Source organism: Lissotriton vulgaris, chromosome 11 (assembly GCF_964263255.1).
Source record: "Lissotriton vulgaris chromosome 11, aLisVul1.2, whole genome shotgun sequence".
Taxonomy (NCBI): domain Eukaryota; kingdom Metazoa; phylum Chordata; class Amphibia; order Caudata; family Salamandridae; genus Lissotriton; species Lissotriton vulgaris.
Genome location: NC_141699.1, coordinates 222,353,873 through 222,366,803, shown reverse-complemented (window position 1 = coordinate 222,366,803; position 12,931 = coordinate 222,353,873). Strand labels below are relative to the sequence as shown.

The following is a 12,931-nucleotide window of genomic DNA, read 5'->3' as shown; positions in this document are numbered from 1 at the left end:
AGCAGATCTCTCCCTCAGACATACGCACTTTATAGTGCTAGGTGATTTTAATCTCCATGTTGAAAACTCGTTATGCACACAAGCTACCCATTTGTTAGAGACCATGCAGGGCTTGAACTTGACTCAACTAGTTCAGGGCCCTAACCACATAGCGGGCCATACCCTTGATTTGATATTTACAAATCATCCTGGGATCACAATTCATCCCTCACTTCCCCTCACATGGTCAGATCATTACCTCCTTTTGATCTAACTCTACCTCTAGTACCCAGCCCTTCAGCACTCTGCAGGGAGCGTGGGAGAAAATGGCATAAAGTAACATGTGCCGTCTTGGATGCCATCTTTTCCTATCAGTTAGAATCTTCATCGAATGACCTTAATAAAGAAGTGGCTAAATTGAATTCCTCCCTTCTACTTGCCATTGATGCTATTGCCCCATTGCAACCTATTGCCTCCGCCAGATCCCGGCCATCTGCACCTTGGTTCTCCCCTGCTTTACGCGAGGAAAAGAGCCGTTGTAAAAAGTTGGAACGCAAATGGCGGCTAACATATGATTCTGAGTCAAAAACTATTTATAAGACAGCTCAAAAAAAATTCAAAAATTAAAACGGTCCACTATGAGGGGTTTCTTTGCCCAACAAATTAAGAATGCAGATAACTCAACTAAAACCCTCTTTAATATCGTAAAGGATTTTGTCAATCCCCCAGCCATGGTGTCTCAGAGTACACCCAGCCAGGTCTTATGTAATGGCCTCTCTGACTATTTTCAGGACAAAATCATTAAAATATCATCCTCATTTACTCCTGCTAGGGCCTCCCCCACTCCTAATGACCTTGACTCACAGAAAGTGTCATTGACTTCCTTCAAAGAGCTTACTACTGAGACTGCTTCGGGTTTGTTTGCCCAGTGCAAATCTGGGTCTCCTCTAGATCCAGTCCCTGCTAAGGTGATGGGCAATCTTGCTCCTTTTTTGATTAGCCCACTCCTTACTATTTGGAACACCTCGTTACGCATTGGCCAATTCCCGACTGCATGGAAACAGGCCATGCTAGTCCCAATTATGAAGAAAGCAGACGCTGACCCATCGCAATTTAGTAATTATCGTCCGATTTCTCTCCTTCTTAAACCGGCTAAAATCCTGGAAAAGGCTGTCCAGAAACAATTGGCAGAATATTTAGAAGCTAACCATCTACTGCATGATTCTCAGTCTGGATTTAGATCTGGTTTTAGCACCAAGACCGCTCTTCTAGAGGTGTCGGAGACGATCCGTGAGTGAGTAGATAGGGGCGAGGAGGCCATGTTGGTCCTCCTCGACCTATCCGCCGCTTTCGACACAGTATCTCATGAGATATTGTTGGATCGACTGGGCCAGATTGGAATTGGAGGCTCTGTATTGACCTGCATCAGATCCTTTCTTAAAGGACGGACTCAGAAGGTCTTTCTCCGACCTTTTGAATCAGAAGATAAACCTCTACTTTGCAGTGTGCCACAGGGCTCCGCTTTGAGCCCTCTGTTTTTTAACGTTTATCTTGCACCACTGGCGAAAGTGGTGGAATCTTGGGGGGTCAGAGTGATCTCCTATGCTGATGATACTCAGCTTGTGTGTTCATTTAGAGATCACTCTGACATTAATTTCACTAATTCTCGCCATTGTCTCAGCAATATCTGCTCCTGGATGACCTCTAATCATCTTAAACTTAACACTGATAAGACGGAGGTCTTATTTTTTAATCAGAAAACCCCTCTGCCTGCCATTCAGTGGTGGCTGACTGAGCTTAATCCTCCCCCTGTCCCAGTCCAAACAGTCCGAAATTTGGGCTTTCAATTTGACAATGCACTATCCTGCAAATCGTAAATTAATAAGGTCAGCTTGTTTCGGCAAACTGCGTATGAATAGGAAGATTTTTCCTTACCTCCCGCTGGACTCTCGCAGAACCATCATACATGCCCTGATCACCTCACACTTAGATTACGCCAACAGTCTTTATGTAGGCGCCCCCTTGTACCAAATTGAACGCCTGCAGATTGTACAAAATGCGGCGCCAGACCAATTGGCAATATTCCTTATCGCCACTCGGTCGCATTCTATCTAAGGAAGCTACATTGGCTTCCTATTGCCCGTCGCATCCAGTTTAAGGCTCTGATTTTTGCCTTTAGGGCCCTCAACTGGTTGGGCCTGGGATATCTGAGAAATAGGCTCAAACTGTCCCAGTCCATCAGATCTCTGAGGTCGAACAATTTGCGCCTCCTGGTTGCCCCACGCTTTCGCCGATCCAGAATGGGTAGCAGAGCGTTTGGCGTAATGACCGCTAAGCTTTGGAACAGCCTCCCATTGGATCTTAGGTTTATTTCCTCTGAATCAGTGTTCCGGAGTAAATTGAAAACCTGGTTGTACTCTAGCCTCTAAGTGCCTCCCTTACATTTCTAGCCTGCAGTCTGCAGCGCCGGGACATCCCCGTCGGGGGTAGCCGTGCGCTTTACAAGCTTCAAAATAAAAAAAAAAGAAATAAATCTATGCTTTATGCCTCTACTTTAAGGTGGTGAAACGCAGGGAGCAAGGGCTTTTACAGCTCACTCCTTAATCCCTTCGTGGGATATTCCTTGGGCGTTACAAAGTTTCCAGGATCCGCTGTAGAAGCCTTTACCAGAAATTACATTTAATGACTAGCAACTAAACAGGTGGGCTGTTGACTATTGTTCAGGAAGAAATGGAGGCCAAAGCACTTAAAAAAAACTTGTTTATGAACCTTTTCTTTTGTTTTAAATTTAATTTTAATTTAAAAAGCTTTTATATAGCGCTGGCTACACCAGTGGGTATCAGAGAGTTTAACATAAGTTTGATAATAGTACAGTTATAAAGTATTATATGCAATTCACACACTATAATGACAAAAAAACTAAAAAAAAACAATTATAGAAAATGCAGCATTCAGGCAAAAAATATATAGAAAACAATAAAAATATGGATTGCATTGGTAAATAAGTGACAGAGGTATTCGATTACAGACAAAGGTATCAGGAGTAACACAATTTAAGCAGCAACAGGCAAACAGCTAAATGGTCCAGGTATGAAGGGAGTAGGTTTGGAGTGTGAGGAGGGCTGGAGGAATGGGGGAGGGGGAAGAAAGGGTAGGGAAGAAGGAGGTCAAGAAAAGTAAAAAAAAAGGGGGGCAGGTGGAGGGGAGGAAAAGGAGCAGGAGGATACGGAGGAGTTTAAAAGCAGGTGAGAGGAGAGAAGATTTTAGGGCCCCAGTATATGTTAATCAGGTAAAGTATGAGGTATTTTTTTAAGCTGAAGTACGAAGAGTTACAGCGTAAATCTAAAGTGAGGGCATTCCAGATGTTGGGAGCATTACCAGAAAAGGAACGAGATTGCGAGGCTTTCTTTTTTAGCTGAGGGGGTATGAGGAGGAGAGTGTTGGTGCTTCTCAACAGACAGGAGCAACTAGCAATTTTGAGTGTACTTGTGAGGTAGCTTGGGGATGTTAGGTGAAGGGCTTTGTGTGTAATGCAGGCAATTTTGTAGGCAGATCTGCCTTGAAGAGGAAGCCATTTAAGGGCTTTGAGGGCAGGGGAGATGTGGTCAAAGCGCCTAGTGTCAATTATAAGCCTGGCCGCAAAGTTGAGAATAGTTTTGAGGGGGGCAAGGTGGACCTTGGAGGTTTCGGGGAGGATAGCATTGCCATAGTCAATTTTTGAGAGGACAAGAGCTTGGACTACAGATTTGAAATCATCAGCAGGGATGAATGGCTTCATTTTTTTTTAGTTGACGGAGCGTGAAAAGTGCACCTTTAGCTGAATTTTTTATATGGGAAAATGTATATATTTTTTCTTAGCATGCAATACCCCATCCAGGTCTAAGGTTTTCGTAATAAAATTTCCACCCGCAGCAGGACAAAGTCTTCCTATTTTTCGAGCCTTATTTGAGGACAGAAGTGGAGGCTTTGCTCCAACAATACATAGCTTGGTCTCTAAATCTACTTGGTAGCCGGTGAGACTTCCAGAAATCAGGTTTATTTTTGGATTATTTTGTATCAGGAGAATGGGATTCTTTAATAACTGGCCTCACCTATAAGCCATCGGATAAAGTTAGCCTATGTTTCATCCAGGGTTTATTTATTGAACAGGCAACATGATTTGGTCTTGGCTTCTTTAGGCAGCCCTAAAACAAAGTGCCTAAAGGGAGAAGTGTTTTGTTAGATGGATGGAAGTCTTGCTTGTCTTGCCAGGTGACAGATATCCTCATTTAGTACGGACTGGGATGAGCAAGATGATTCTGACAAATGAATACCACCAGCTGATAATCAGGTCACCTATAAGGCGGCTGCAAATTTGATTTTTAGACATCAATAAAGCAATTGAAAATGTGTGTCCCCTATTGTCTGGTAAAGTGGAAATGCAATGGTTACGTAAATATTAATAATTTGGCACCCTGCAAAGCAAGCATGCATTCAAAGACAAAGAAATACTAGCAATTCACCCTAAAAGGTGCTGATAAACGGTGCTTAATCACGGCAAAACTCTATTGTGGTACAAAACAGTTTGAAGACCAGTAATTAAAATTATAAACACTTCTGTGACCAGTCGAGCACAAATACAAATTGGGCCAAGCCAGCTTCTTACCTTCAAATCTCTGTACACAACAAACCTATGATGCATATGTTCTAATCCTAAAATGATTTCCGCAGCATAGAACCTCATCTCCTTTTCAGAAAATACCCCATGCTGTGAAAGATGGTAGTGCAAGTCTCCGCCTAAAAATAAAAACAATGATATATTTAAATAAGCAAACACATTCTCCTTAAAGTACCTGAAGCAGCAACAAAAGGTATACATGAGATGTGTCAAATCTTTAGAGGAGCTGGCAATTAACCATCGTCTACAAGGGGCTCCCTTCTGATAGTAAGGAAAGAGTTACATACATTATTCTTCAGTACGTTTAACTGAGAATATACATTACCACAAAATAATACAGGGTTATTTAAAAAATTGGAACTATTAATCACAGCAAGGAGGAATGGCTGGAAGCCTTTTTATCAGGTACAAAACTAAAGTGCAGTTTCGAAACGATATGAATAGTCCAATCAACTTTGGATATTTTGATCTGATGTGTAAGAGCAGGCATTTAAGGAGATAGAAAGAAAATTATCCGGTTGCGTATGAATTAACAAAACCCCCAAGGATCCTTCGGATCACTTCAATTTTCGGTCCCTTTTATAGTTCCTTACGACTTTAAAACTCCTGGAGACTTAAACAGAGACCCAGTTCAAAAATGTGCATGAGCGCGTTGCATTCTTCTTTGGTATGAACCAGCTTATGACAAAACAAAGGTTTTGAGCTTAGTATTAACATTTAAGTAAATAAGTGCGGGTGCCCAAAATTATTATAAGGCCACCGATCACTTTCAACACCCAGTGCAGTCCCTCCTACTGTAGGTGTGGTCCACGTCCAGCACTGGTGCTTGCGGCACCACACGTGCCTACAAATCCACCTCCCTAAGCCTTTGATGCTCGCACTACCCTACCGCAAATGATTCAGTTGGTGGCAGCAGGGATCTAGGATTTACGTGTGTCTGTGTGTGAAGGAAGCTGTAATTTTCAGCTTAGTCTTCAATGTGGTGCTGCTTGTTTACGTAAGTCACAAACCAAAGGCGTGCAACATGCTTCAGGCAATTAATGAGCATTAAAACTGAAAAAACCACAGTATTTTGCAAGTTATTGTTAAGATTGTTCCCACACCAGCTCTCGAAACCATAACTCACCATATGCAAGGCTCATGACCTCACCCAAGAGAAAACAGATGCACTTACAAAACGACATCAACTTACGTTTGAGATTACATATTACATTACCCATACCACTTTGAAAGAGATGATGGTCAAAGTTGTATCATTAATTGGTTTGATTAAGTGTTGTATTTTGATATATTTATACATTGCAGTTCACTGTCCCTAGACCATGCGTAGCAGTGGTTTGTCACCTGTATAGCGTGGAGATCAGGTCCAGGAACCCAAGCATTCTGGCCTGTTATGCTGCACATGGCCTTCATCCTTGAGCAGTGAAAATCAGACCCACATGGACTGTTGGGCATAGGACCTGGGCTTAGGCCAGGCCCTCCTGCCAACCCCTGTTGCACCTGGCTGACTGTTCGGTATTGGCTGCCAATGGATAGTTGGACATTGGGCCTGGTTGGAAACCGGGCCCTGAGGTCAACCTTCTGATGCGCACAGCGCAGCTGGGGATGGCTGCTGTTGGACCTGGCCCTTTTTGGCAGGTTCACCCCGAAACTTTTTGCTTTTGCCTAGCCTGTTTCTGTAACCTGGTGTTGGTGATTTTAGGTCTCTGCGCACTTTTTCACTGTGGTCCAGTGTAAAGTGTGTGCGCTCTCTGTGTGTGTGGTGATAGTGACCTGCCCTCTCATAGGATTGCATGGGGAAAATGTGTGACCATGGTAGTTCCTGATGTGTGGGGAGTGCAGGGTCGAGTTTGGTATGTGCAAACTCGTGAGATTGAATGCTGCGCAATGATGTATGCGGCATGATTGTGTCTAGTGTGGAAGTGCCACTTCTAGAAGTTAGCATGTTTGTGTGTCTGGCGTGTGATTGGCTGGAGCTGGCTGGTGAGCCTGGCTCCAGGAGTCTGGATGGGTCTGCCCCGGTGGTGAGTGGAGAAATTAGCATGCTGATGTGAGGGAGTGGTGCACCTGGGACCTGAATAGGGCTGGGCTTTCCCCACACAATTCTGGCTCCGCGCCCTGTGGTGCGACTGATGACCCTAACCTGACTAGTGAATGGGAGGGTAGCTGAGCTCATCAAGAGTGCTCCCAAACCAGCTGCGCCTGGTTTTGCCCCCACCCTGCAACAAAAGACAAAGGTTTTGACTGTATAAAAAGGGGCTGTGTCCCCTTACAAAATGTTCCTGTTCTGACACTTGAATCTACCAGGGGCATGCTGCTGCTGGGGCCCAGGGGAAGACTTGCCTCCTTGGGCCCTGCCCAGCCCTTGGATTGCTGATGGACTTGTTTTGGACCCTTCTGCCTTGCCTGGGGGGACTGGAGGACTTTTTCTTTGTTAGGAGCTGCCTGCTCCGCTTTCCCTACCCCAGGATTCCTTCTTTACCTAGGAGGACCTTGCTGCTGGGGCCCTAGTTGCCTAAGGGGTCCTTCCTTAGGGCCCTGGTGCTGTCTGTGCCCCCAGAGCCTTGAGAGCACTTTATTTTCCATTTCTGGGCAGAGCGCTGTCGCTTTCCCTCTGAGGAAAGCGCTCCTGCCCTTTGTGTGCCTTTAGTGCGCAGGTGCCACCCTGCGTCTTTATTGGTATTGGATTATTTTTTTACACTGGTGCCACCCCGTTTATGGGTGCCATAGCGAGTGCCCACCTCGCTTCTATGCTTTATTTTAGTACGGAGGGTGCCCACCCCTCCTTTCTGGCCGAGAATCACCGCCGCGGCCCGAGCCGCGTTAAAAAAATGGCTGCGAAAACAGGAAGTCAGGCGGCCGGGCGCCTGGAGCGGGGTGGGACTTCCCCTCCGAAACAAGGAAAACAGTCACCCACGCTCTAGTCACGAGCCGACTGGACTACGGAAACACCCTCTACGCAGGTACCACCGCTAAACTCCAGAAGAAACTACAACAAATCCAAAACGCCTCAGCCAGGCTCATATTAGACATCCCACGCAACGAACACATCTCTGGTCACCTTAAAGACCTCCACTGGCTACCTGTCAATAAGAGGATTACTTTCCGACTGCTTACCCACGCACACAAATCACTCTACGACATCGGACCAGATTGCCTCAACTCTCGACTGTCCTTTTACACCCCCTCCCGACAACTTCGCTCTTCCAGCCAAGCCTTCGCCACTGTACCTCGCATCAACAAGACCACCATGGGAGGCAGATCCTTCTCATACCTGGCTGCCAAAACATGGAACTCACTCCCCGCTTACCTTCGCCTCACCCAGAATCACCTAGCGTTCAGAAAGCAGCTTAAAACGTGGATATTTGACAAATAATCCTCCTCCCCTTCCTAAGCGCCTTGAAACCCTCTGGGTACGTAGTGCGCTATATAAATGCTATGACTTGACTTGACTTGACTTGACTTCCGCTCGCTTACAGGAAGTCCCGCCCGCCATCGCCGAGAAGGAGAAGCCACCCGAGCCTGGGGGACCGAGTGAACAAAGGCACTGTCGGGCGGGGCTACCATGAGTAGGTAGAACCCTGTGTGCCGCTGCCGTTGAAGGACGTCTGCCCCAAGCCGGTGAGTGCAGCCAGGGGGTCCGGGTGGGGAGAGGCAGAGTAGGAGCGGTCCCGCCAGGAGAGCGGGCCGCTCCAGAGTGGCACAAGTGGTTCTTTGACTGAATGAGCGGACCCATCGTTACGGGCCGCTCACCTGATGCCCCCCCTTTGTTTCAAGGGCCCCGTGGGGGGGTCCTGGGGTCCCGGGGGCCCGTGTCTCTCCTAGAACCCGTGCGTGGCTCCACCGATGTGCAGCCATTTCCCACCAGGGGACATATTTTGCAGAGCCTGCGGGCTCCCATGAGGCCTTGTTGATTTTTAGAGTCTCCACGAGGGACTCTGGGAAACGTTATTGTTAGAGCCAGATGGCTCAGTTTTGCGCAGCCAGATGGCACATGTATTGGTCTAAAGAGCCCAGAGGGCTCCAACCTTTTGGGGGCACAGTAGTTCCTAGAGCCAGAGGGCTCCAACGCACATGTTTATTTCAGAGCCAGGTGGCTCCAAACCTTTGGCGCAATTTTGGTTCCAGGGCTAGTGAGAGCCCATGCCGAAGTTTTACTGATGTCTCAGCTTCCCAGCAATTAGTGGGCTGCTGCACCGTTTAGGGTCTTGTTTCTGTTCAGGGGACCTGCTCTTGGTGAACTCAGGAGTGAGTCGCACTCCTTCGCCCCTACCTTGGCCTGTCACTGCTGTGCAGCACTTAGTGCCAGCTGCAGCATTTAGGCCCTTGTGATTTGTCCCAGCTGCCCAGCAATTAGTGGGTAGCTGCAACGTTTAGGTTTGCGCCGGTGGCGCACCCCTGACTGGCACTGCATGGCAGCGCTCCCTGACATTCTGGACACAGGGCATTTGAACCCCTTCTGGGGATGGCCAGTTGGCCAGGGGTCTGGTATGTGAGTAGGGTGCAAGGCCCTAATGTGATTTTTGCGCAATGTGATTTAAATGTGATTTATTCTTAGGAGGCAGAGTCTAATGTGTTTAGACTAGTGAGAGATGGCCTACTGTATTTATAATAGTTAGGCCTAAATGTGAGATAGGCGTAATGCGCAATGCCATTATGCCTGTGATACCTCTAGCTGTGTTCTCATGCTTAGAAGTTTGGTTTGCCTAGTATGTTATACTAGAGAGGTTATGTGTACATGCGTGATCTAGGCCTATGGTTATTAGTGTTGTGTAGTGTGTACCTACCTGTTACCAGTGGTTACTGGCTGTGATCTTTAATTGTTATTTGGTGTGACAGTTATTCTAAGTGCTAGTTCTACTAAGTGCTGATTCTGACAGTGGCCCACGTGGCCCTCTCCTGGTGTAAATAATCCTGTGTGAATATTGCCCGTGCCAGTTGGCACAATGTATAATGTATAATGTGTGATTACTATCTGATGTGTGTTTATAATACAAAAGTTATTTTTATATAACCTTGTGTGGAGTTCCTTTTGTGGTGTGCCTAGGATGTTGTTGCTGTTGTGTGACTGCACAAATGCTTTACACATTGCCTCCAAATAAGCCTGTCTGCTCGTGCCAAGCTACCAAGGGGTTGAGTTGGGGTTATCTTGGCGTGTAACTCCCTTGCCCTGACCAGAATGGTGGTTTCTGCCTGGCTTTGGCGTAAGCCTTAGCCAACCAGAAATCCCAGTTCTAACAGCTGCCCACATGGAGTTGGGTGTATAGAACTCTTGGATGTGGACAGTGCACCAAGTTGAGTAATGGCAGCTGTTTCTGTTATGGTTAGCCAATCAGAACTGATATGAATCTGCAACGCACAAAGGGAACCATTCATCGATTTGCGAACCCACAGAGGATCTGCAAATTAAAGATAAAGAGCTCACCAAAATGAAAACTCTCTAAACCCAACACAAACATCTTTTTAAACACCAATTTGGCAAAAACTCCTGCAAGGATTTACACCAAAACAACAAAAGCACCATCCTTTTTCTCTGCATATGGCATTTGCAAGTAAGTGAGTGCATATTATTTCATGTTCTGCCTTTTTCTCCTGAATTTTGCTGACCTATTCCTAAACAGCTTCAAACTGAAACTTCTATGACATTTTAAATAATTGGATGACTACAAATTCTGCCTTTTAGGAAACTAAAAAAAATGCACCTGTTGCATAAAAGTCGAATGTCACGTGAGTTGCAGTGTGGTCTTACACCAACCTCATCATGGATTCCAAAAGCATGGTATTAGAGCTGCCTCTTCAACCGAAAACTACTGTAAGCAGATTCTGCAGCATATACATGTCAGATTAAACTTTATTGGCAAGTCACTTTTACCATCAGCTGCATCACCTATTAAAAAGGGAACTGAGGATGTGTAAAGGTCAGACATCCCACATACTGGGATGGCCACGAGCCTGCAGTAATAAGGTTCAAAGAGCTATTTCACTGTAACATTTCAATACTCTGTTTGAGATTAAAAATTGTGTTTCCTAAGTTAACACACAAAAGACCTAAACAAATCCTCCTTTTCATAGTTATCCAAGTTCCTACTCATCGATGAACAAAGATGTCATGTAAATATTCTCCAAAGATGATTCATGATAAGTGTTTTACACCTCATCTTGTGTAGGCTCCACAATTGCTAATCAACAGTGACAGTAATTAGATTTTTCCAGGACTGCACATGTGGGATGTGACTTGGATCAGGGAACAAGGAGCTTTGGGATCTGAGATCATCGCCAGGAAGGTCGGGCAGGGGAAATTACTGAATGACCACTTCGAATGTGATGAGAGGTCAAGAGGTAGAGCAGATGGGTCACCAAAAAGGGCTGGCAGATCTCCCAGAGTATCATGTGGGTAGTGAGCTGGGCTTTGGTATAAAGCTTACTTTTGATGGTGGCCTGCTGCTAGTCATGCTGTCTCCTGCCTTACTAGGAGGTAGTCTGGGTGCATTAATTGGATATCCAGTAGACTGAAGGGAAGTTTTCTCATTATCAAAGTACATCCCTTTATTTGGGAATGCAAGTTTCCAGACATTTTAGAAGACCCCGACGGTTGTGCCTCTGGGACAGTGTAACCGTAGTTAGAATTGCAAAATTGGGACAGGGCCCTCCCCTCCCCCCCCCCCGGACCTTTCTTGCTTCAACGCTCTCGTCTTCCTCCCTGGGCACAGTGGTCTTAGCAATACAGGCAGATGCTGGTGATAGAAGCTCCTGGGAAGGTAGACCTGGATTCCCTAGGTGAAGTTCCCTCACCCAGCAAGAAGACTCGCAGGCCTTGGTCCAAGTCTTGCAAAATTTACCCATCTCACATAGTCCGTCTGACTGTATCAGCTGAAGTTGTATGTTGGGGTTCAGCTTCTTTTGAAGTTCAGGCTCTGCTGCTCTCTCTTCCTCTTGAAAAGCAGTCTGTCACAGGAGGGATGTCTCCAAAGTGGATAGTAACCCCTACACAGGCAATGGGAGTGACTAGAGATTCAACCTGGATGACCGCCACAGTGATGTATACATTAGCCCAGGGCTCCCAGCCCTACTCTTCATTATTCTCTTATCAGCCCCATCTCCTTTGTGATATGTGACCAGGTCCCTTTTCTTGAGATCTCACTGAATCAAAGACCACCCTCTGAAGTATTCACAGGGGGCCTGGTTCTCCCCTTCTCAGTTTGTACCCCTCCCAGCTTGAAGGAATGCAGCAATCCACAAATCTGTCTGAGGAGATCTCTCTATCTCCACTCTTTGTTGTTTCATCATGCAGGCCTGGGTCTCCCAAAATGAAACCCAGGGCCCCTCCATGTATTATATCATCCACAACAACACATACACCCAGTGCATGTATACTGAATATACAAACTAGACAGTACTCCATCATCAATGTACTGTAGAATTTAGAGGCATGCATACAACCAGCACTTGCATTTAATATAAGATGCAGCTGCTGTTTTTTTGGGGAATCTCAGATAAGTAGGGCGCTCTACCTAGTGTGTACGTTGAGAGTGTTTCAATGGTAAGTTGAAGGTATGGTGCGTAAGAGTGAACGGGAGAAGCCCTTAACCGTTCAAATGGCGAGTCTGCAAGGACTCTCACAGTACATAAAGACAGCAATACTCTCGCACACATACACAAGGTATAACACTGGTAGTAAAGTAATGGTAAACATATGTAGTCAAAAAGTAGACAGATGAAGTTTTCCGGATATATTCTTAACGTGGGTTGTTTAATTGGGTCCACAACCAGCCGACACGTGTTCGTCGTGTGAGAGTGAATCACAACGACTCTTCAGGGCTTGTGGCACAACCTACATGCATGTAGGTTCGGAAGATAAAGATTCGATTTAGGTAGGAATCAATGGTTCTTAATGGTATTCGTGCGTATGTCAGTTTTTCAGAGTAATCCATAAAAACTAAAAGTGTGGTCGTCTGTCGATTTTGAGCACCCAGGGTAAGCGGGTGCTCTATTAATAGACGCTTAATACGTGTGGGTGTTAAGTCGGTACCGGGAGGGGATCCACCTTCCGTAAGTATACCTCAGGTATCACTTGAAATCTTGGCGTTTCTTCAGACACGTGGCATCCCTCCTCCTGTAATTCCTGGTCGCCGTTTTCCGTGCATGCACTACCCTGTACTGCATTGTCCTTTTTGGCACCCTCCCCATGCATATATAGACCCAGCATAGATACATGACTTCTGCGCTGCACAGCACTTTACTCCAAGCTGAGGTAGACCATGGTAGAGTGCATCACACAGCAGCGGAACCTTACAG

The 12,931-nt window shown here is 46.0% G+C and overlaps 1 protein-coding gene across 2 annotated transcripts in view; it reads right to left on the bottom strand.

The window, feature by feature from the left end:
• The window catches only part of GRK3 (G protein-coupled receptor kinase 3), a 1,062,914-nt gene that overhangs the window by 217,805 nt on the left and 832,178 nt on the right, over positions 1 to 12,931 (bottom strand). For both annotated transcript variants that reach the window (XM_086943135.1, XM_086943134.1), the window contains exon 11: positions 4,625 to 4,755. In XM_086943135.1, coding sequence (XP_086799261.1) covers positions 4,625 to 4,755 — 131 coding nt within the window. The remainder of the gene's footprint in view (positions 1 to 4,624; positions 4,756 to 12,931) is intronic.